At 41.8% G+C, this 21,680-nt stretch overlaps 1 protein-coding gene across 7 annotated transcripts in view; it reads left to right on the top strand.

Annotated features, from left to right (window-relative positions):
* SPATS2L (spermatogenesis associated serine rich 2 like) overlaps nucleotides 1-20,080 on the top strand; it is a 176,264-nt gene extending 156,184 nt beyond the window's left edge. For all 7 annotated transcript variants that reach the window (XM_012525334.4, XM_012525333.4, XM_023588910.3 and 4 more), the window contains 5 exons: nucleotides 2,742-2,800; nucleotides 9,745-9,854; nucleotides 12,540-12,642; nucleotides 16,148-16,368; nucleotides 19,170-20,080. In XM_012525334.4, coding sequence (XP_012380788.2) covers nucleotides 2,742-2,800; nucleotides 9,745-9,854; nucleotides 12,540-12,642; nucleotides 16,148-16,368; nucleotides 19,170-19,565 — 889 coding nt within the window. In that variant the 3' untranslated portion in view covers nucleotides 19,566-20,080. The remainder of the gene's footprint in view (nucleotides 1-2,741; nucleotides 2,801-9,744; nucleotides 9,855-12,539; nucleotides 12,643-16,147; nucleotides 16,369-19,169) is intronic.
* The last annotated feature ends 1,600 nt before the right edge of the window (nucleotides 20,081-21,680 follow it).

Below are 21,680 nucleotides of genomic sequence, written 5' to 3'. Positions count from 1 at the left end.
CCCTCCCCTCCCTTTTCTTCTGTAACGTTAATAGATTCAAAACATTTCCTCAGACAGAGTAACCCCCATAAATTTGTAGCTTGTGCACCTAATACGTCTTCAGGTTCTCATTTTCTCTCTCAAATAGCATACCTAGTAGCCTCTTTTTACTGAAACTACAGTAGAGCTGCCCTCTATAAGAATGTTGTGGGGGGAAAAATATTTGCCTCTATTATGACTACATTTGTGAATATGACAGAGCAGCAAATATACCTCGCAATTACAGGAGCATAAGCCTATTGACTCAACCCAGCATTTCATATAATTAACAAATGCCTGCTGCTTTGTGCACAGGTTGCCTCTGGAAAGATACACAGGAAACTGGTAACAGTGGAAACCTCCAGGAAAGGAAACTCAGCAACTTGGGGCAGTGGTGGGATAAAGGTGGGATGGAGGCTTGTCATCATACAACTTTTTGTATCATATATTTCTTCTAATTAAAAGACATTAAGTACCTATAAAATGCCAGTAAATAAGACACAGGTATCCTGAAATGCCGCTTATACCAAAGTGATCATATCCAGTGACCTTCAGCTGTATTGCGTCATGGAGATAGCTGATGTGGTCTGAGGTTGATGGTTTAGGCTTAGAGCCCATTCTTGGAGAATTTGCCATTCTCTGTGTTTAGAACTGAGAATATGTATTATACACATAATAATGTTAACAAAGTTAACCTGTCTTCCGCTAGGATTTCCTGTTTGGAAAGAACTGAGCTCTAAGCACACAACATGCCAGAGACTTACTCTCCAAGTGTTTACCCCAAACTGCTGTGAATATATCCCAGAAACCACTTGTTCCATTGACAAATATTACAATATTACAGAATTCTCAACTGGAAATACATTTTCAACACACTTAAATTTTAAAGTATATCTGAGGGACTGTTGTTAGTGGGGTAAAGTGTGGGAGGGGAAGGGGGTAAGGTACATGGGAGTCCTCTATATTTTTTATGTAAAATTTATGTAATCTAAAGCTTCTTTAAAAATAACATTAATTTTAAAAATAATAAAGTACATCTGATGGGAAAAAGTACATCTGACAGAACCATCTACGTGGTAGTAAGGAAGATGATTGCATTGAATTAAAACACATTAAATATAAGTTCATATTGTTAAAACAAGCAAATAATTCCATTGATCACTTGTGGAGAGTGCTAAGAAATCAACTATCGTTTTCAAAACTAAAAAAATAAAAGGAGAAAATGAAACACTTATCTTGCTTTACCTATACAAACTGTACTTCAGGATAAACAAATAATTGATAAGGGAAAGTTTTTTCATGATGGGAGAATTCCAGTATATAAATGAAGAAGGTGGGATAAATGAAGGAGTGATAGAATTTGATTATCCCTATTCTGTATTCCCTATCGATTTATAGAATCTAATCGTGATCATCAATAAAATCATAAAAAGAGAGACAGCTGGTCATTATCTGTCTGCTGATAGAAGTACACATATGCTTATAAAGTCTTCCTTCTGAAAAAAAAAAAAAAACAACCTACATCTAGTCAAATTTCTCTAATAAATTTACAGGAAGTATAAAGGAACAAGTTAAACAATATCATGGAGATACAATCAGCAAAATTCAGACCAGGAACAACTCTACAGCACAAATAGTCTGTTTTCCTCAACAACTAAATTGCAAAGGGGAAAAAGAGAGAGTGGGAACCTATGATTGAAATAGATTTAAGATGCATATCAATCTATTGCAATGATGAAAGATACATTTTAATCCTAAGTCAAATAAATTATTAAAAAAGAATTTTTGAGGAATTGGAAAAATTTGATCATTGAGTGACTAACTGATATTAAATTATTGTTAATGTTTTTAGATGTTACAGTAATACTGTGGTTGTGTTCAAAAATATCCTTGCCTTTTAGAGATACATACTGAGATATTTATGGATGAGCATAAAAGAAAAAGAGTATCTGACATCTCTGCTTGTATATACATAGAAAATCTGTGAAGTTATATGAGGAATTTGAAATATTGCTTCTAGGAAGGAGTCCTGTGGGACTAGGGGTCTGGTTGGGAAAGAAATGAATTTTGGGGCAGATAATAGTTTACTTTATGCAGGTATTAACCGATTCATAAGGCTTACCAAAATTAAATGATCTAAAATGGAAAAAATACCATTTGGACCTTGAAAAATGTATTGGGAGGAATTGAGAAAGTTATCATATAACTCATATAGTAGAGCAGGTAGGTGAATTGACCCGAATCATATTTCTCAAAGTCTGGTCTCAGGACCGTCTGCATCAGATCAGGCCCACCTCACACCCTCCCAGGCCAACTCTCAAAGGCTGGGGCCCAGAGTTTGCGAATTACAGGCCTTGATATCCTACAGGCTAGGTTCTCAAGTACTTATTGTATTATTTTGGAGCTTTTGAATGTTTATAGGGCAAAAATATTCTGAAATTTAAATTCAAAGCAGCACAATTCTGAAAGTCTGAAAAGCTTTTTTTTTTTTAAGATATGCTGACAACGATTTAATCAGCAGGTGTCACAATGTAATACTTTGGTGTATCCCTTCTATATTTCCTCATATTTAGAAAAGCAAAGTGTGCTGTTGGCATTATAGCATAGAAATATTTATGGTAATTTTCTATTGTGTTTAATGAAAATAATTTTTCTTTTATTTCCAGTGCTTATTAAATGTTTATCTTGGATTAAACATTCTTTGCTTTTGTTTTTTTCTCCAGCATCATTGACAAAGAAGTTTCTTTAATGGCAGAAATGGACAAAGTTAAAGAAGAAGCCAGTAAGTAGAAACACGGTTGTTTGGTGAGGAGCCTCCCACTCAGAATCAGTCCGTAGGTCAGACCGAACAGTGATACTGAGCGGGGCCCTAAAATTCAGGCTGAAATCCTGGCTTCTGAGCTATATGGACTTAGGCATATTACTTAGCCCTTGATATCTGTCCTCATGTGGCAAAAGGATACAGTAGTGACATTGACCTCTAGGGTTTAGTGCCCAGAAAAATAGGCACTCAGTAAATCTTAGGTGCAGTTTTTTTTTAAGTGCAGAGGGACTTTTATGCAAATAAATGACAACTTATAGTTAATTGAGTTGGTTTTTTTTAAGATTTTTAAAATTTTTTTAAATTTCTTTCTCTCCCCTTTTCCCCCTCCCCCTTTGTCTGCTCTCTGTGTCCACTCGCTGTGTGTTCTTCTGTGTGCACCTTTATCTTGTCAGCGGAGCCAGGAATCTTGTCTCTTTTTGTTGCATCATTTTGCTGCATCAGCTCTCTGTGTGTGCAGCCCCACTCCTGGGCAGGCTCCCCTTTTTTTTTTCGCACAGGGTGGCTCTCTTTACGGGGCTCACTCCTTGCACGTGGGCCTCCCCTACACGGGGGACACTCTTGCGTGGCACGGCACTCCTTGTGCACATCAGCACTGCGCATGGGCCAGCTCCACACGGGTCAAGGAGGCCCAGGGTTTGAACCCTGGACCTCCCATATCGTAGGCGGATGCCCTATTAGTTGAGTCAAATCAGCTTCCCTGAGTTTTAAATTGACGTTGAATTTAGTATTAAATTTTAAAACATAAATTTTTAAGCCTTCTGAACTTATGTATCTTCCCATGCTATTTATACAGTTGTTTTCTTTGGTTCTTTTTGAAGGTTCAATTAACTCAAGTTTAACAAATTAAATTCCTGTTAAAAAATTAGTTCCATTTGAAACTTAGCTTTTTTTCTCTTTTTCCTTATTTCTCCCCTCCCCCCAACCCCCATTGTCTGCTCTCTGTGTCATTCACTGTGTGTTCTTCTGTGTCTGTTGTATTCTCATTAGGCAGCTCTGAGAACCTATCCTCGGACCTTCTGGAGTGGGAAAGAGATGATCATTCTCTTGCTCCACCTCAGCTCCCTAGTTTGCTGCATCTCATATATTATCTTCTCTCTGCCTCTTTTTTATTGCATCATCTTGCTGTGTCAGCTCTCCATGTGGGCAGTTCCACTCCTGGGGAGTCTGTTTTCCTGCGCGGGGCTGCACTCCGTGCGCGGGGGGCACACCTGTGTGGGGTGACACTCATCGCACAGGGCAACACTCCACGTGGGCCAGCTCACCACACAGGCCAGGAGGCCCTGGGTAGCAAACCCTGGACCTCCTATATTGTAGGCAGACTCTCTATCCGTTGAGCCATATCCACTTCCCATGAAACCTAGTTCTTTAAATTCCCCTTAGCAATTTGAACTATATTTATAAATTTGCCATATCTGATTTTGCCCAAATAGATGCCCAACAAGGCAAACTCACAAACCTGAAAGCAAAGAATTCCTAAGCTATAAGCAATTTTTGTAAAACTTAATAATTCAGACCTAAGGATGCATTAGATCAAATTTTCTTCAAACAAAAAACTCCGATTCTGTTTATAAACCTAGTCAAAGTCACTGACACCTGACCATTTAAAACCACATAAGAAGATGAGTTACACATTTTTAAATTGAAATCTCAAGTTGGATTACTTAATATGCCAGATATCCTCTTTAAATAATGAGTGCACTCAGATTATCTCTGTCATTGCAAACCTTTTCCTAAATTTAATACAAAATAATAATACTCTGGATTCCATTTATTTTATTATCTTTATGCTTATTTCTAAACCTTCCCACTGTTATGAAGTTACTCACCTACTCGTAGATGAGTTTTACCATCTGAACTAGGTTGAGGTTCCTGGGTTGGAAATTTCAACTGAGACAAGCTTCCTCAGTCAGATATCACACCCCGCCACAGGAGTTCTACCCGAGCCGCCCGTGAGCACGCTGAGCCCTCTCTTATTATTGAGTTCAGGCTCTTGTGTCAGCAGGGATCCAAAGCCCATATTTTTCAGCTGGAATTTAGTTTTATAATCTTTATCCCCTGGGCATTTTAAATTCTTCATCCTCACCCAGTTTTTATCTTTGAATTGGATAAATGGCCGGCTGCACCCCCAATCAGATTACAGCTCAATTCCTTTACATTCGACTGCAGTGACTCTCTTCTCACCAGAATGAAGATCAGACTAGATTCTTCATTCTTTTCTGTTTTTCCTGCCTGGCTCTTGGTCATAATTCAGTAGTCATTTTATAGTAAATATCTATCATTAGTACTGTTGCACAGTTTTCTAAGTAATTTTAAACAATGCCTTAGAATCTAAAATGCAACAAATATTATTCAATGAAAGAAAATGTGACCCAAGGTTAGGGTATGGAATATTTAGGTGGTTACATACATGACCCCTTTTTTTTTTTTTTTTTTTTTTACTATTTTTTTATTTTTTATTTTTTTATTTTATTGATTTGTAATAATATTACATTAAAAATATATATGTGAGGTCCCATTTAACCCCACCCCCCCCCACCCCACCTTTCCCCCCCCCCAGCAACACTCCCTCCCATCATCATGACACATCCATTGGATTTGGTAAGTACATCTTTGGGCACCTCTGCACCTCATAGTCAATGGTCCACATATACATGACCCCTTTGACTGTGAAATAATTTTATTCTTAGGAAATGTAATGATTTCTTGAGTAAAAGTGGGCTATCAACATGACTTGAGATTTTCCCTGTTTCCCAGGTATAGATTATTTTTTTCTTTCCAGTGTCATGTGCTAATGATGAGAATATTAACAGTTAATGCTGTCATAAGTGATTCTCTAACCCCAAAATAGAATCTTTCTCAAAGGCCAGCAAAAGACCTCAGGTTTCATCTGGCCATTCTTCCTTCTAGGACAATATTAGGTGCCAAGACATACATTATTTCATTAGCTCCACAATAATACTGTGAGGTGTGTATGATTATTATTGTCCACATTTTACAGATGAAGAAACTAAGCGTGCTGTGGTGCTAGGGTCTCAAACTTTGTCTGCATACCCAGGGAATTGAAGGCCTAGATTGGTGTGTCCTAGGAGTGTCAATTTTACTAAAGCTATAGAAGAAAACAGTATTTTATATATTGAAAAGAACACAGATAAATTACGGAGTAGAATTCAAAGAATCTTTGTGCTCAGCTATCCACTTCGGTTCCAGTCTTGGCCTCCCAGTTGAGTACATGCTCTCCTGAGGAGTATTGTTTGAGAAGCCCTGAGATTTTCCATGGCTCAAGTAGTGTGCAATCTTGCAATTTGCTCCAAAAGTATGAAGGGTTTATAAATCCTGTTGAGAAAAATGTGCATTTTGGCATACCAAATACTGTTTATAAAAGTACATTAAAAGTATTAATGAACTCCTGAATGCAGCGAGATCTAAAACTATATGGAACTGTCTCCCCCTAGAGATTTCTGAAAGGCTGATGCTTTCAAAACATACTTATTCTATTTTAAATCATCTGATCAATGAATCTTAGGATCTGATTCGTTTTTGCTTTGCTTTTATTTTTGGTGAGGTTTTTTTTTCTGTGATTGATGTTTCTGAGGTGAAATTGTTGGCCCCCAAAGAATACTGCTTTAGATCCGAAGTTTTAAGGCTTTTTCATAATGAAAGGCTTTGAAATGTTAATGAGACTATATGTAAAATGTATCCCAAGACTTGCTGATGCAAAGTATTCATTTTCATGCATATTTGCATGAGTGTAAACTCGGAATTTATTGGTGATCTTGCACCTGCATTCCTATTTTAGGGCTCATTTATCTCTATTTCTACAGAATTTTTGTTTGGCATGAATGCCCAAGTTCTACTTAATCAAAAAGAACAATTACCCCTAATTGTCACCAGTCTCACAAATGATCCATTAAGAAAAGTCAGATCTTTCCAACTGTGCAGTCACTCTAAGTCTGATAATATATGAATCAAGACTCTTGACCCCTTTACTAGCTGCTTGACAAGTCTGGTCCTTCAGTGCTTTTCTTTTTTATCTTAATTTTCAAGAGGCAAGTAGCTTGTTTCATCTTCCAACCCAAGAGTGTTTTTCTCTTACTCCAACTTTAGTTGAATTATAATGTCAAGTAAATAAATAATCCTTGGATCAAAGCAAGGGGTCCTAGGCAGTTCTAAGTGACCCCAGAGGAACTTCCATCCTTCTTTGCATAATTCCTTTCCTTTAACAAATTCATTCATTCAATCATTCACTACATCCCGTATTCATCAAGCATGTTGGGTACCCACTCTGTACCAGGCACTAAGTGTGGTAGATAGAGAACTACACGGTGGAGTCTGCACTGTAGTCCTACAAGTGGTAGGAGATGTCTGCAGGGACCAGGCAGGTGACATAAATGAGTAAAACAGGGCAGGTAGGGGGCGTGACACACAGGACACAGTGCTCCATCTGGAAAGGGCAGCAGCTCCTTAGTTCTAGCCAGTTGTTGCCACATCGGAACTGTGGCTAGAAATCCCTAAGTATTAATAGAAACCAGAAGTCCAGCTGTCAGCTGCCATCTCCTAGCTTTTTTAAATTTGGACAATTAATTTGTAAAAGTAATATGTGAACCAAACAAACCATATGTACTTCATTGGTCAAAGTGATAGTGGGCCACCTCTTTTTTTTAACATTTATTTTATTTTTATTCCCTCCCCCTCCCCCATCTTGTTGTGTGCGCTCACTATCTGCTCTCTGTGTCTGTTCATTGTATGCTTGTCTTCTTTTTAGGGGGCACTGGGAACCAAACCCAGGACCTCCCATGTGAGAGTATCTGCTCTCTGTGTCTGTTCACTGTATGCTTGTCTTCTTTTTAGGGGACACTGGGAACCAAACCCGGGACCTCCCATGTGAGAGGGAAGTGCCCAATAGCTTGAACCACCTCTTTTCCCACTTTTTGAGTCTATCATTGTGTTTCCTCATTGTGTCATCTCATTGCATCATCTCACTGTCTTGCTTGTCTTCTTTAGGAGGCACTGGAAACCGAACCCAGGATCTCCCATGTGGTAGGCGGGCACCTAAGTGCTTGAGCCACATCCATTTCCCAGTGGGCCACCTTTTAGTGGTGATGTGGGATGCCATTCAATAGCACATTATCTACTTCAGTTGACAAGTTTTCACTTGCTATTCTATGTTCTAAAAAACCTTCAGGCCTAGACCAGTCTCTGACTGGCTACATGGTACTGTAAATGGGAGGCAGGGGAGCCCCAGGCAAATAATTAAAGCATAATTACAATGGTTTGGTAGATGATTAGGATTTGATTTACGGATTATTTTTATTTTTTTTTAATATTTATTTTATTTATTTTTCTCCCCGCCCCCAGTTGTCTGTTCTCTGTGTCCATTTGCTGCGTGTTCTTTGTCCGCTTCTGTTGTTATCAGTGGCACAGGAATCTGTGTCTCTTTTTGTTGTGTCATCTTGCTGTGTCAGTTCTCCGTTTGGGTGGCACCATTCCTGGGCGGCTTTCCTTACGGGGCACACTCCTTGCACTTGGGGCTCCCCTATGTGGGGGACACCCCTGCATAGCACGGCACTCCTTGCGCGCATCAGCACCGCGCGTGGGCCAGCTCCACACGGGTCGAGGAGGCCCGGGATTTGAACCGTGGACCTCCCATGTGGTAGACGGATGCCCTATCCACTGGGCCAAGTCCACTTCCCGGATTAATTATTTATTAACAACTCAACTTTTATATCAACATAAGATAATGTTTATCAGTCTATTTGAAGAATAACCTATGGTTTAGAGAATCTTAACTCTTGATTCACTCTGCTTTTCAGGTGACTTTCATTTTGAAGTGACTATTTTTCAACATTTTATGTATTTAGAACTCTTACATCAGAAACCATATGGTTTGGCTCTGCAAGTGTGCTGTGAATTTGTCTAATGAAAGAGTTGATCCTTGTCTTAGTTAAATGGTCTCTTCTTTTTTATAACTCAAAGTGTTTTTCCAAAGGAAATTAAGGCAACTCTTGTATTACTTAAAGCTATAAGTGAATCGAATGATCAAATTTGTCCCTCTTAATGTATTTGTATTCATTGCTTCTGAGCTCCAGCGTCTTTTGGGAAACACACACACACAACCCCTTAACCTGTGGGCTACTACTTCTATTTGAACCTTTAGTTCATCTGACAGATGTGTGAACACCCTGGTGTCTTCTCTACACATGCAGATGCTAAAGAGTATACACCAATCCTGTTCAAATTGACTTTGACTCACACTTGAAATTTTTCCACTGCGGACACTTATAACAAAGATATGGCACTCTGGAACTTTTCTCAGCAAAATGGAAACATCTGTAGAATCTCAAAAGCAGGGACATTTTTTACATCACAAAAAGAAAAAAAAAAAAAGTAAAATTTTTATGTTAAATTACAATAACACAGCTACTTGCCCTAAATGAGTCTGTGTAAAAGTTCAGAAGGTCTGTTGCTGCTAAAATTAAATACTGTAGCACATACAGAAAGAATGGGTTTTGCTGAATGGACTTCTTATCTTAGCATGTTCATTCAGATAGCATTTTATTAAGTTCCCTTTTTTGGAGATATTTGTTCTAAGTAACTCACAGATTTAAAACCCAAATTGAGTAAGTGAGATCAGATGCCAGTAAAGAAAATGAAGAAGAGCATGGGTTTGCAGTGAGTCAGAAGGCATTGTGTTTGGCTTGGGGATTGGTAGATAAGGACATAAGAACATGGGGTGTTAAATATTAGGCACTAAGAGTGATTCCGCCTCAGTGACCATCTCAGAAAACATAGGCATGGTCTAACAAAGCATTTAGTCTGTGGAAGAAGAACTGGTTCCAAGAAATTAGGTCATTTAATATGTTTAAATCTCAGGCCTTAATGTATTCTTCCTTTTCTTTCGGCAGTGGAAATTCTGACTGCTCGTCAGAAGAAAGCTGAAGAACTAAAGAAACTTACTGATCTAGCCAGTCAGATGGCAGAGATGCAGCTGGCCGAACTCAGGGCAGATATTAAGGTCAGTTCTTAAATATCACAGCCTGAACCCTGAGCCAGAGATCTGATCCCCATTATGTTTGTTTTGCATCAGTAGAGTGCTACGCTCTGAGAAGTGAACATCATGCACCTGGCTCTCTTTCACAAGGTTGAAACAGAGAAAACAGAAGGATGAAGAACCACCTAATCACTATATTTAAGTATAATATGGGTTGAAGGGATATATTATTACAGAGGAGAGGTACAAGCTATTTTCTTTGTGGAGACTGACCCAAATAAAATGTAGTCAACCAGGAATTACAGCTGGGATAGGGGTTATTATTTTCACTACATGTAATTTCTGTGTGTATATAAATACACATACTTGACTATACACCCAGTATGAACTTTGTAATGGTAAGGATTATACAGTATGCACAATATGTGGAAAGTTCTTTCCTCCATCCTTTTATAGCTTAATTGACCTTTTATTAAGAATACTACTCACAACTATATACTTATTTCCACTGCAAGCAACAGAAACTAACCCTAGCTAACCTCAAAAACAAGTAGAATTTGAAAGAATATTGGTGTCACCAAAGCAGAGTGCCATCAGAAAAATTGGGTCTACGTTTCAGCAGGCACCCAGGTGATTTGGGGAATACAGGCAGCAGTAACTACCAGACACCTTCTACAGGGAACCATCAGGGTGGATGACCTCCAGACATCCTCAGCTTTTGTGACCCCCCACCCCCACATACACACTTGATTCAAATCCCCAGGAAAGAGGCTCTGATTGGCCTCTACTTGGATTGCATACATCATTTGGCCAAAAAAGGGCATGACATCTTCATTGAAGGGTCCACCAAGACTGTTCCAAAGGGACAAGAAAGGTTCTTCAGAATTGCAGTGGAGTCCAGTTAACCAAAGAGGAAATGAGTGCCAGGTGAAGGCCAAAACAAGTAGTTTTTCCTATAACAAAATAGGAAGTTAAAGTCTCAGAATGTCTCCTTCTTCTCTTTCTCCCCAATATACTACTGAATGCACACACACATTCACTCTGTCTTCTTACCCACTTCTGGAGGATAAGAATAGTTTCAAACCACAGTTGCTGCCAGCTTTAGAAGTAGAATCTTCTGCTCACCTGGGTGGAAGACTGGCTGGTATGGTCAAAAGTGACAAGGGGCTTTGTGGGACCCCGACCCCGTCCTGGCTAGGCGTGAAATGAAGCCCATGGGGAAGAGGCCCTCTCCTGAGGCTTTGAAAAGCCTTCGTGGGCGTGCCCATCCCACCTGTTCTTTTCTGGCCTTTGTGCCTCCCCCTGACTACTGCAGGGGCTTTCTGCTTCCACTGTCTCCCTCCAGCCTTGTCATCTACTTCAGGACTGGCGAGATAGTCCCATAGCAAGTCTGGTCTCCCCCAGTATGGTTCACGCATCCCCTCCGAATAAAACCCATCACTGAACTCCAAAATGTATCCCAACTTCCATCTCCCCTTACGAAAATCCCTACTCGTGGAGTGGGTGTAGCTCAGTGGTTGAGTGCCTGCTTCGCATGTACAAGGTCCTGGGTTCAATCCCCAGTACCTCCTTAAAATAAAGAAAGGAATATTAAAAAAATAAAAATCCCTCCTTGTTAGAACACCAAGTGAAGAATATGAAGTTTCATTTCTGCCTGTCAAAAGTCCACTCATCATAAAATGGTTCATAAACTTTAGAGTGAGGCAGTCCAGCTCCAAAATGTTCTACTTTGGTGACCTTGGATAAATTTCTTATTCTGTTCAATTCTTGGAAACCTCAATTCTCCCGTCTGTAAAATCGTGATAATAATAGAACTGGCTTCATAATAATGTGATCAGATGAAAGTGAGATTATCTAGTAAGAATTTGTCCAGTGTTGGGTAATTTTGAAGAGCCATTCAATATTTTTTTTTAGCATTCCAGCTTCAAAGCTCCCTCAAACATAGCTCTTTCCCCATTTGCCTCACTAGGAAGTAATTTCTTCCTTTTAGGAATATCAAAAGCACCTACTACATTCTACCTTTGTATTGTAGTGGTTTCTGTTTCACTTGCCATGTGGTAAACTCCCTGGTAAACTCAGGGAGGAACTGAATCATAGTTGTTTCTGTCTTTCTCACTCTGTCATCTACACATAGATCTTCATTTTAAATGAATCAACAAAGAGTCCCTCTCCCACTTCCTTTCACAGCACTTGAGACTCCATCATTCAAGATAATGTTTTCTAGATCATAAAGCTCTTTGGGCTTCCTGGTTCTCTATTAAAACATATATGGATGTTGAGGAAGGGAGACTTCTTCTCTCTTGGTGGTTAATACGTTAGCACTTAATTGACCAAATTAAGAAGACCCAATAGGAATCTAACTCAGAAAATTGCAACAGGAAGTGAGATGCTAGGTGGAGGATGAAGGGAGCTGAAAGGTTAAATATTGAGCCCAAACACACACATTTTGCCTGAGTCACAGTTTGGTCAAAGCCCAGGCCAAGCTGGGAAAAGACAAGGCCCACACATACCCCAGAATGAAAAGCTGCTCGTGCCCCAGGCAGGGCTGGACCAAGACTGGCTTAATGGAGCGTCACAGTCTCCCAGCTGGAATGGTTCCCTGTCTGGTTAATGCCCTCAGGAGCACGAAATAGCAGAGTGAATGAATCTGCACGCACCTCAGTTATTTCTGTAATTGTGAGGCTCCTGTTTTACTTCTCTTTCCTCCAGCACTTTGTCAGTGAGCGTAAATATGATGAAGAGCTCGGGAAGGCTGCCCGATTCTCCTGTGACATTGAACAGCTAAAGGCCCAAATCATGCTCTGCGGAGAAAGTGAGTTTTGCATGCTTATTAAATAATGCTGTGTGAGTAAGCTTGGTACTATTCGGAGCTGATATTGGAAATATTAGGTGTGCAGTCCCCCAGGGGGATAAATTGAAGTCTAAAGGGATTTAATGATCTAAAGTCATGACACAAGTCACTAGAAATTTCAAGATTTGAACTTAGGGTCTTCAAATGCCAGTTCTCATCAGTAAATCCCCAAGACTTATTTAAGTGAACCAGAGCAGGTCAACTAGCTTATAATGTTTGCAAACTTTTTTTGAGCACGGCCAGATAAACTTGATTTAAAACAGCCCTCGTTCTGCAGAGGCCTGTTACCCCAAGAGTGAAACATCCTAATAAGTCTGGGAACAACCAGATAGTGTTGTCAAGAGCCCAGCTGCTGTGTGCGTGCTGCTCAGCAGCGCCCTGAGCCGCCTCTGCCCTGCATTCTCTGCGCTGAGTGAAGTCTACAGATAATGAAAGACTTCACTACAGCCATTAGCTTTAGTCTTGTTCCCTATTAAGCCTTAATTAGAGCAGCTAATATGCAACAAAATTGGCTGCTGCTGCATTTCCCTGCTCTGGCCCACTCAGGGGGGAGGTGGGAATGAGGAGTAATGTGGCTTTAATTCAGCCAGAAGTAGAAAAGAAGGGCTGGTGAGAGACATGGAAAACCCGCAGCCTTGCAGGCAACAGCTGAAAAAATGGAGATTTGGCTGCACTTTTTTTTTTCCTTCAAAGCAGAAATCACTTTTATTTTTTCCTGAGTATAAAAAATACAAGCCAATAGAGCAGGTGTAGCTCAGTGCTTGAGCACCTCCTTTGCATGTATGAGGTCCCGAGTTCAATCACCGGTACCTCTTTAAAAAAAAAAAATGCACACTTAATCCAATAAATGACAGTGGAATATGACCTTACTTTTGTGTCTCCTTCACCCTCTCTCTGCATTTATAAGCATAGTCCTTTTCAGAAGTAACTATGTAACTTATATATTAAATCAATATAATTATACTATATATTAAAGTATAATTTACTGTACTATATTCACTATATTCATGTGTTGTAAAATAATTTGCTTTTTTATTTTTAAAGATTTATTTATTTATTTCTACCCCCCTACTCCCTCCCCGTTGGTTGCTCTCTGTGTCCATTCGCTGTGAGTTGTTCTGTGTCCACTTGTATTCTCATCAAGCAGCAGTGGGAATCTGCATCTCTTTGTTGTGTCATCTTGCTGTGTCAGCTCTCCGTGTGTGCGGCACCACTCCTGGGTGGACTGCAGTTGCGCGCGGGGCAGCTCTCCTTGGACAGGGGCACCAACACGCGGGCCAGCACTCCTTGGGCGCAGCAGCACTGAGTGGGGGCCAGCTCACCACACGAGCCAGGAGGCCCTGGGTATCGAGCCCATAGGCCTCCTATATGGTAGGCAGATGCTCTTATCTGTTGAGCCGTATCCACTTCCCATAATTTGCTTTTATCAGCTTCCATGTCAGTATATTTAACTGATAAATTATTTAAATGTACCTTATGTAACCAGTTCCCTGATTGCGAACGTTTAGGTTGCTTCCAGTTTTCACCATTAAAAATAACATTGCCATGAGCATCCTTGTTCACATAACTTCAGCAATTACCTGATTTTCTGACTGCAGTTCTTTTAAATTATGGGTTTTTTTCCTATATGCTCCCCCCTTATGGGAAAAAAAAAACCTACCTACTTGCCATTCTCCCCCCCGCAGCTTTTGCCCTGTCTCTAAAAAAAGTCAACAGCCTGGTTCACACTGGAGAGTTCACTGCCCATCGCGTTTCCATTGCAGCCTGATGGCGAGCAAGGCATTAATGCTGAGTGACTCGTGTTCTGCGTCACCCATGGCGGGAGCGGCTTCGCCTGCTTTCCTCCAGAGCAGTTCAAGGCCACCTGGTGGGAAGAACCGTCCCTTGGACTATGACAGAGTCCACTATGAAAGGCAGCCTCATGCCTCAAGCATCTGAGATCATCTTCAAATGAGAGCCCACAGCCCCTAACCAGAAAGATTGGTCTCTTAGCTGTAGGAGGTAGTGACCCCACGAAACTGGATCTAGTGAGCACAAGAGCCATGAAATCTGGTGACATTTGGGCAGCCCCCCACTTGCTGACACTCCTTCCTTATAAGATAAAAGGACTGGAGAGATAGCTTTGCCTTTCCCATTTCTAAAGTTCTATGATTCCATGATCCACATTAGTCACTGCTAATCCTCTAGGAGAAAAAAAAAAAACCATGGCTAGTTTTAATCCAACCAAAGGTGGCAGAGAAGGTTGCTCTTAAAAATTGGTGACAATTTTAAGATTCAGGGAAGGGTCTTACGGTCAAATTCTGGGGAACTAGGAGAGGGAAGTCAGGATTTTATCCTTGAATTCATCCCCTCAGGCCCCATTTAACAGAATCTGAAATCTCCACCTTAAAAACCAGTGGGAGGGAAGTGGTTGTGGCTCAACTGATAGCGTGTCTGCCTACCATATGGAGGGTCTAGGGTTTGATACCCAGGGCCTCCCGACCCGCGTGGCGAGCTGGCCCACGCGCAGTGCTACTGCACGCAAGGAGTGCCGTGCCGTCCAGGGGTGTCCCCCACGTAGAGGAACCATACACACAAGGAGTGCACCCTGCAAGGAGAGCCACCCCACACAAAAAAAGTGCAGCCCACCCAGGAGTGCATCACACTCAAGGAGAACTGATGCAGCAAGATGACACAACAAAAAAGCAACACAGTTTCCCAGTCCTGCATGACAAAAATGCAAGCAGATACAGAAGAACACACAGCAAATGGACACAAAGAGCAGACAATGGGGGAGGGGAAGGGGAGAGAAATAAATAAAATAAATCTTAAAAAAAAAAAAAGGAAAACACCAGCAGGAATGGTCAAATAAATATTGAACAGACCTACCTGAGCCCCGACAGGCAGATTTATCATGGAGATGTAGAAAATGGGGCTGATAAAACACCAGATAATGCAGCTCTGATGGAATATACAAGATGCTTTGGGGCTGCAGACCCGGTCCAGATAGACACAACCCAAGGCGACAAAACTCCTCTGTAACACTCAGCACAGTCCCCTTCCCAGGCTCTCAGGACATCCGCACAGTTCCCAGTCTCTCTGGGTCTCTGCAGTATCCATTAGAAGGGGCACCTGGCATGGATGGAGAGCCCAAGAGGTCAGCATTTGTGAATAGTGTTGTCCCAGAGAAGGAACCTCAAAAGATTCCATGGTCCCTTTTCCCTTGATGGTTCTGGACCTAAAGCATATTATTAAAGTTGTTCAGATTTGTTTTCTTGCCTATACATGTCTCCCAACTTGGACAGTTGTGCTGCCATCACAGTGCCATGGTTCTCACAGAAGAAATTTGGTGGTCTCTGAGCACCAAGGTGACCTTTCAAAAAAACACAATGTTTTTATGGAGCTCCTGCTAATTTCTCCTAGAGCTTCCTAACAGGTAGCAGCGTTCTTGGCTCAGACCATAATGCCAAGTGCTTTCTTGTTGTAGTTTCACATCCAAAGAACAATTATTCCTCAAGAACTCCCTGCTGCTCCCTGTTGCCTCTGCTCAACACTCACGCAGCAGCCTCTGGGAAGCAGAGTAACTTCACCCGGAAATCATCCAGCCACAATAAGCCCTCCGAAGGTAAAGCAGCAAACCCAAAAATGGCAAGCAGTCTTCCCAGCACCACGGACTCCTCTCACCAGGCCGTTCCGGCTAGCAAGCAGGTAAGCTGCCCTGGGGCTGCCATGCCTGGCGCTGCCTCCAACAGACACTTGTCTGTGGCGCCCAGGAAGAAGTACCCATTTCCAGAGAAAGAGAACTGCAATGGCACTGCTCCCTGCCCAGCTCGTGGGGTCCCACCCGGGCCCGTCCCAGCAGCACTGGCCTCCTGGGAGCCTCCTGGCCTGCAGGGCCCATCCAGGTGCAGGAGCCTCCCCATGCCGAGGAAGTGGCCTCACACCGTGTGACCGCATTGGCAAAGAGCCCCCCTAAGTGGGACAGCTCTTCTCGAACCTCGATTGCCACCATCCCCTGGTCCCCAGGAGCGGGCCCATGTGTGGTACCTGGCTGCCAAAAATAGGAGTGGAGAAGAAATCTGTCATATCGCTAAATTCCCATTTATGTCCAGTTTATCAATTAGAGGCTAATGTTATATAACATTTCTCTCTCATCCCTTGGGCTTTCAGAGAAGAGAATACACTGCCAAATGACATTATTCATTCTTATCTACTGTGATCACTAAAAATTCAGATTGCCAAAGGATGGTCTTCCCTCTTTCCTCCTGTATCTCCACTGTCCTTGAGAGGTTTATTTTTAGAAAATAAACGAGAAATGTGACTTAGTGATATTGGAAATTGCTATGAAGACATTTTTTAAGATCTCTAAGAAAGAGATCTCATCTCTAATAATGAGACTTTTTTTTCCCAAGGATTATAAATTGCTGGTTTTCCCACAAGTGCCCTGCTGGGTTTTGTGGTCTTGGTCTTTAAGAATTCCCATTAATAACACTGACAGGCATTTCTCTGGCCTTGAATGCCTTCATGAGCCTTCAAATGGCACTTTAACAAGGAACATTTCCTATATTCATAAGTTAAAGATTATTATCCAATCTGCTTTACTTATAGTCTAAATACATCTTGTCAGCCTTTTGTTCTTTGTTCATTGTTGAACACTACACTAAAATTTAGCCAGAGTTTCCCTTTCACAATTTCTTTTAAACTCAGGAAAGCCAGATTAAATACTATCAATAAAGATATTTTTCCAGCTCTCTGTTTGTCACTTTCTGCAAAGCATTTTAGGTAAAGACTTGTGTAAGTTGAAACTAGAACACCATAGAGGGACCCAGATAAGAGAAGCCCTTGTCCTGGGCCCTGTGCTTTAGGGGGCCCCGCCCTCGCCCTCTTCCAGCCATGGCCCTCCCTAGCGAGTGAGGAGCCAGGAGGACCATGCGCCCTGACCGCCCCGGAATCTGCACGCTCCCTTCTAGACCATGCTCCAAGCACTTGGGATCCTGGAATCCCTCCCAGATCATCCCAAGACAGTGGGTATCACCTCCCTGGAATCATCATCTTGAGGGCAGACCACCTACCAGTGTGCACACCCGGGGTGCAAGGGTTGGTTATCTCAGGGGGGAGGGTGTGCAGACTGGAGCGCTGCAGGTGGGAGGGTCCACTTCAGGTGTGTGAGACTCTCACAGCGAGGGACAAATCAGAGGTGGAAGAGGACAGGGTGGGCCGGGGGCCAGAACCCTCCCCCTGACCCACTGTGTCATGGCACAGAATTCCCAAGGAGTCCAAAAGTTCAGTAGTTGAAACTGGCCTTCCAGGCTGTCAGGAAGGGATATTTGTCAAGGTAAGAGGACAGAAGTGTTTTTTTGAACTGTTTGTTAGCTTGGTTTATAACTTCTTAATATTCACATATAAGTTTGCATTTGCCCTGGGCCCTGAATTATCAAGGGTGCATCTGCCCTAAACCTATACCATCTGGTCACAATGTACAAATTAAGAGCCTTTTTATATTTGTAACTCATGATGTTACATGTTTTAATAATAGAAGCTTTGTTTTCAAAAAGCTGTCTTGTGTTCACGTGGCAGCCTGCTTGTGACTCTGTTAGGAGACTGGAGAGTGGCAGTAGCCGGGCGTTGGAGTCGGACATCCCGGGTTTACACCCTGGGTCCATCGAGGTTCCAGGGTTTCTAACTGAAAACCTTGGGCGCTCGATAAATGTTAGCCATTACTGACCTGGTGGAGTTGAGAAATCTTTCCCTTTACAGAGACAGACAGAGGTTTAATCCATAGTTTCTTTATTAGTCATCCATTTACATTCTTGGTTGTTGATTTGTTGAAGGAATGACTTTTCAGAATCACATTTGAAATTTGTTGACTGAGAACTACAAAAAGCTTGGAAAAACAATGAATTATCTCTATGAATATGCACATGTAGCTTCCAGGCCTGCGCCCCCACCCCTACCCCCAGACTTAATGGGTACTCATCATCCTTGTATTTGCCCAAAATAATATTTCTGAACTATAATATTTATTTTGAAATAAAAGAGAAAAACTGCTTCAGAGAAGCAAAATTACAAATAGAGTTTTACGTTTTCCTTCATATATGTAATTAGAATTCATATAGCATTATCTATACAGTATGTCCCAGAAGGGACATTCTCATTGCCCTGCCCCTGTGCTGTACTTCTTACTGTAATACTTCAAGGATGCTTTATGGGTTTTGTTTGACCTAGTTCCTAAATTGTCTTACACCTCTGTAACCTCTTTCAACATCAGAAATTTTCTTGCAGATCCATTTACAAGACAGTCCACTATTATTTTTTTAAGATTGAGGATTTTGTCAGTGTGAGTCCATTCGCATGTTGTCATATTCTTCTGAAGTGTAAAAAACTTACCTGCTGCTTAGAGATCTGGTTTCCCTAATGCCTCTATTGATGTCATTTGCGGTTGGATGGATGTTTGAAGAAAGGCCTCTAATACGTATCTGTTGTGTTTTCTTTCATTTTGTTTTTTGTAGAATGGGTCTTCTAGCCAAAGACGAAGATTTAATCCGCAGTATCATAACAACAGGCTGAATGGGTCTGCCAGGCCCCAGGGCAGTGGTCACGAAGCTGATCCGATGGTGAAGGGCAGCAGCCGCCACGAACACAGGAGGCAACCGCACAATGGATTCCGGCCCAAAAACAAAGGCGGCACCAAAAACCAAGAGGCGCCCTTGGGGACGAAGGCCCCCGAGACCCCGGCCCATTTGGAAAAGCCCCGGCGAAGGCAATACGCCGCAGACAACTCGGAGGCCAGGCCTCCCCGGGGGAGCGTTGCAAGGGTTTCGCAGTGCAATCTGTGCCCCACGAGAATAGAAGTCTCCGCAGATGCCGCGGTTCTCTCTGTCCCGGCGGTGACGTTGGTGGCCTGAGCGAGGAGAGAAAAAAAGCCAATTCCACTCAGTTTCGGGTTCCTGCCCGAGGTGCTGACCCAATTCGCTGCCAAAAGAGAGTCAATCAGAATATACAAACCCTGTATGGTTGTGTCACCCTCTCTCAATCATTTTTACTAATTCTAATAATCAGCTCTAGCTTGCTTCATAACTTTCATCGCTTTGCTTGATCTGTTGATGCTTTTTTCTCACCAAGACATTGCAACATTTTAGCGAGGCAATATTTACTCATTTGTTAGGAAAATCAAGATGTGGCTGAAGATCAGCGGCTCAGTAGCAACTTAACGTTGTAGCAGTGATGTCAGTCCATTGATCGTCTCTAGAGAGTTATTGTTGGCAAAGAAAAAATAAAATAAAATCTTAATGACCAGACAAACGTGATCTGCTGAAGACACATGCGCTTTTGTAGAATTTAACATCTGGTGTTTTTCTGAAAAAATATATATATACGTATATTGCTTTATTTGAAACAAATTAAAATATGCTGCATTTGATACCTGGCTTGTTTTCTTTTATTATTGAAAGTACTATGTAATACCTTCAAGAAAACTTTAGACTAGAGGCTGCAGCACAGAGCTTTATACAATAGTTGCTCTTGGGACAAGAACCTTTTCGGGAAAAAAATGCCTGACAGTGGCCCCTGCAGGCACGTCACACAGGTAGAGGGATATGCACTCCAGTCATCTCGTCACCCTGTGTCTGCTTGGAAACCTTGATTGCAAGTAGCATAAACCTCAGCTCAGCCTAACTTAAACAATAAAGAGAATTTATGGGTTTCAGTGACTGGAAAGTCCAATATGAAAGTATGCCAGGAGCCCAGTTTGATCAGGGATCCAGCTCCTTTCTCTTGATTATCTCTGCTCTCCCTTCATCTTTGTGCTGACATGTATTCAGAATGACTTTCATTTCTATGGCAAAATGACTCCCTCCCTCCTAAGACTCAAGCCCACCCCTGCAGAAGAAGAGCGTGGTTCTACCTGGAGGAAGGGTGTTCTCTGAAGCCATGGCAATGGTCTCCTTGCAGATTATTGGCCCAGATTGCTGACAGGCCTCTCTCTAAACCAATAATTATGGGGATGGGGAGGAGGGCACAAATGGGATGTGCTAATTAGCATAGGCTAATCAGAGCCCACCCCTTGGCACAGGGCGGGACAAAGTGGCCAGCTCCCCAGAAGCACATTGGCTGTATGGAGAAAGGCTACTGCTGGTGGCCCAAAGACCAAATAGCCACCGCCCTCTCCCCATCCCAGTCTTTGCTGCGCAGTTCAGCAGTTCACTGCTCCCATTGAATGTCCATGTGTCCTACAGATGTGTTGGCCTCTTTCAAGTGCAAATGCTTATTTCCAGCTCAACAGGAACATTTTTTCTGGCATCCTGTGTTCACTGGTCCTCTTCCACTGAGCAGCTGAGCCTGCAAGCCACACAAACATCCGTTTCTTCTTTTGCCAAGTATAGGAGGATGTTTGCTGTCTCTGTAGAGAGCTTTCTGAGGTCTTTGGGTGTACCCAGAGATTTAATAGGAATTCCAAATGTTAAGTCACATTCCAGGAAGGAGGAGTGGTTCATTCAAATAAGAAAGATAAATACTCTGGACTGCAATCCCTGTTCACCTCGTCTGAGGTCCTGAGTTTACATAAGACAGAAGGATTTCACACAGTTTTTGCGTAGCAAGATTTTACCCACCACTGAAAAATGTCAGTTTTAAGTATGACAACCTTAAAGATGGGTCAGATCATTCTGGCAAAGGGAAAAAAATTAATGTGCCATGCCAGGAATGTACCTGCCTTTGTTAGGGTTGGTCCCAAGCATTCTTTTTAAAAATTATAACTTTTTAAATTTTGTAATAATTTAAGACCCGCAAGAAGTTATAAAAATAGTACAATGTTCCCATGTTCTACCACACACACACACACCCTGATGATACCTTCTTTTTTATAAGAGTAACATGTATAACATAAAATTTGCCATTTTATCTATTTTAAGCATACAATTCAGTGGCATTAATGACATTTACAATTTTGTTACCATCAACACCATACATTACCACAACCTTATCATCACCCCAAACAGAAATTCCATCCATTAAGCAAAAAC

The sequence above is a fragment of the Dasypus novemcinctus genome, chromosome 7 (genome assembly GCF_030445035.2).
Source record: "Dasypus novemcinctus isolate mDasNov1 chromosome 7, mDasNov1.1.hap2, whole genome shotgun sequence".
Taxonomy (NCBI): domain Eukaryota; kingdom Metazoa; phylum Chordata; class Mammalia; order Cingulata; family Dasypodidae; genus Dasypus; species Dasypus novemcinctus.
The sequence above is the reverse complement of the archived record's forward strand: the minus strand, read 5'-3'. Positions and strand labels throughout refer to the sequence as shown.